This window comes from Theropithecus gelada, chromosome 17 (genome assembly GCF_003255815.1).
Source record: "Theropithecus gelada isolate Dixy chromosome 17, Tgel_1.0, whole genome shotgun sequence".
In the NCBI taxonomy this organism is placed as follows: domain Eukaryota; kingdom Metazoa; phylum Chordata; class Mammalia; order Primates; family Cercopithecidae; genus Theropithecus; species Theropithecus gelada.
This window is the reverse complement of record NC_037685.1, coordinates 29,948,397-29,951,010: the sequence shown is the minus strand read 5'-3', so window position 1 is coordinate 29,951,010 and position 2,614 is coordinate 29,948,397. Positions and strand designations below refer to the sequence as shown.

At 40.6% G+C, this 2,614-nt stretch overlaps 1 protein-coding gene across 1 annotated transcript; it reads right to left on the bottom strand.

Annotated features, from left to right (window-relative positions):
• Window positions 1-1,240: 1,240 nt before the first annotated feature.
• Window positions 1,241-1,971, bottom strand: LOC112611149 (E3 ubiquitin-protein ligase HUWE1-like). The gene is given in 2 exon segments (XM_025364842.1): window positions 1,241-1,637; window positions 1,639-1,971. Coding segments are annotated over 2 exon segments (603 nt in total). The 3' UTR covers window positions 1,241-1,367.
• Window positions 1,972-2,614: the final 643 nt, after the last annotated feature.

The window sequence follows — 2,614 nt, the reverse complement described above, 5'->3', positions numbered from 1 at the left end:
TGATATTATGAGTATTTGTTTCCTTCTCATTTCTCATACCAAAAGTGGAATGTCACATCAATGATCACTTTTCTGGTCCAGGAGTTTTAAGCTTGTTTAGTGTAGTCCCAGTCTTAAACTGTATAGGGAACTTTTCTCTCTGAATCATGCTGGAGATACTGGGTACAAGTGCTCTAGGATGGCCATCAAGGGTAGTAATGATGCTCATGCAAATCCCATGGCCTGGAGGAAGGTCAGGTGGCCCCACATTTTGTCCCAATAGGAGATCCTAGGCTTTTGAAGAGGACTGCACTCAAATATATTTGATGAGTTCAACTTAATTATTTCCTTCTAGGTTTCCTGTCTTTGTTTTTATTATTATTATTATTTTCCTATTATGTTTTCAAGTTTCCCAGTTCCCATAATGTAACATCCTCTCCTCCAGGCAATTTAGGTTTCCCAGGTCCTCATCTTCTTTATCTTTCCAATTGGTGGTTGTTGTTGGTTGTGATGGGGTGATGTGGAGCCAGGGACAAACAAATAAAAACTTTATCATTTTTTTGGCATTTCATTAACATCAGAGTATGAATCTGTTCTTTTTCACTAAATGACAGAAAGAGCTTTAACTTTAAATATTCCCAGGATGTGAGAAAAAATATTTGCCCTATAACTTTCTGATGCATTCATGAAAGGAAAACAAAAATATTGCAAGTGTGGTTGCATGTCCAAATCCTATTAAGATAGTAATTCTTAACATAGTGTACAATAGCCTTCCTCATCTAGCCCTCCTTCTCACTGTCTTCTGAAATAACTACTGAGCTTTTCCAAGCGTTTCTTAAACTTTCTTTTTTTTAATGAAGAGTGCTCTTTATTTGAAAACCAACAACACAGACACCAGTCTTGTCTCACACTGAATCATTAGCTGTGCACATCAACACATTCCAATTAAGAAATGCAAACAGAACAAATATATGTATATAATATATATATGTAATATATATATATAATTTTTTCCCCTATCCAAAGGTTTCAAGTCTCAATGCAGAAAATCCTTCTGAACACAGAATCTGAGGAGCACACTGTTCAAACAGGTGGGACAGACAGGTCCCTGCAAAGGCTACTGACTTTTAAACACATGGGTTGGGGATTGTGGATGGCATGGAAAGGGGAGAAAATGCAAGGAAACAGGCGGCGGGGAGAGAATGAGGAGAGGAACAGGTATGCGCTGGGGAACATGGGGTAGCTGGGACACACAAGGTGAGTTGGTGGATTTCATTTATTGGTTTTTGATAATTTCTTTCTGGTTCTTTTTTTAACTACCCCCTCCCCAGGTCCAACAATGGTTAACAAACAAACAAACAAAACCCACAGAAGTGGGCAGGGCCTTATTAGGCCAGTCCAAATCCTTCAGAGCGCTCCTGGATAGCCAATAGTAGCATGTGGCAGAGCTTCTCAAAGCTCTCATAGGCAGGCAGATCCAGCTGATTAAAACATGTGTGAGCTGAAGGCAGGCGATCTGTGGACCTGTCATCTCGATGAATCTGAAACTTCTGAATGCCATTCATGCCTTCCAGGGCAGCAAAGCCTTGCAGGGGTACCTTGGAAATACCTGTGACAAACTGGAGGAACTTGGCATGGTCACCTTGGTCGAAAGAACACCAATGCTCTCCAGAACCACTGGATCTGAATAGAGTTGGACTGGTACTTGTGGTATTCAGTGTTGGATTTCAGATCATCGATGTCAATGGTGGGCAGTCCTGATATAAGCAGCTCTAACTCCTGCTCAGTGAAGATGGACATGAGGCGCTTTGTAGTGATCTCATAGAAGCCTTCTAAGAAAGCCGCCAGCTGCTTGCGGATGGCTCCTGTCATTCTCATCTGGCATACCAGGCATTGCAAATCCCCCGAAGAAATGAAGAATTGATTGAATATAGTGTTTGAAGGAGAAGGGCAGGATGCTGGCGGGCTCCTGCGGGGGTGATATATGATCATCTGTCTAGAGATGTTTAACCCTAGGTATGCCTTGTTCCTTACCTCACCTGGTGATCGAGTCACCTACACCATCAATCCATCTTCCCACTGCAACCCGAACCACCTCAGCTACTTCAAGTTTGTAGGACATATTGTGGCCAAAGCTGTATATGACAACCATCTTTTGGAGTGCTACTTTACTTGATCCTTTTACAAACACATCTTGGGCAAGTCAGTCATATATACAGATATGGAGAGTGAAGATTACCACTTCTACCAGGGTCTGGTTTATCTACTGGAAAATGATGTCTCCACCCTAGGCTATGACCTCACCTTCAGCACTGAGGTCCAAGAGTTTGGCATTTCTTAAACTTTCTATGCGCTCTTCAGTAGAGTACTGAAATTGCAAGTACTCTACCTTGAAATATGCTTCCCTTTCTTCTTCACTTAGTAGTTAACCACTATTCTTCCTTCTCAACTGTAGTTGCTTCTTCTTGACTAGGTTAATAAAAACCTCTATGTTATACATTAATAGCATTTCATTCTTGTGTGTAAGACTTCAAAAACACTCAATACATGTGAATAAATTCACAATTAATAAATACTTTACTAACTTATTTTTGTGCAATCTGTGGTCTAAGTTTGCAATCTTTGATATTATTAT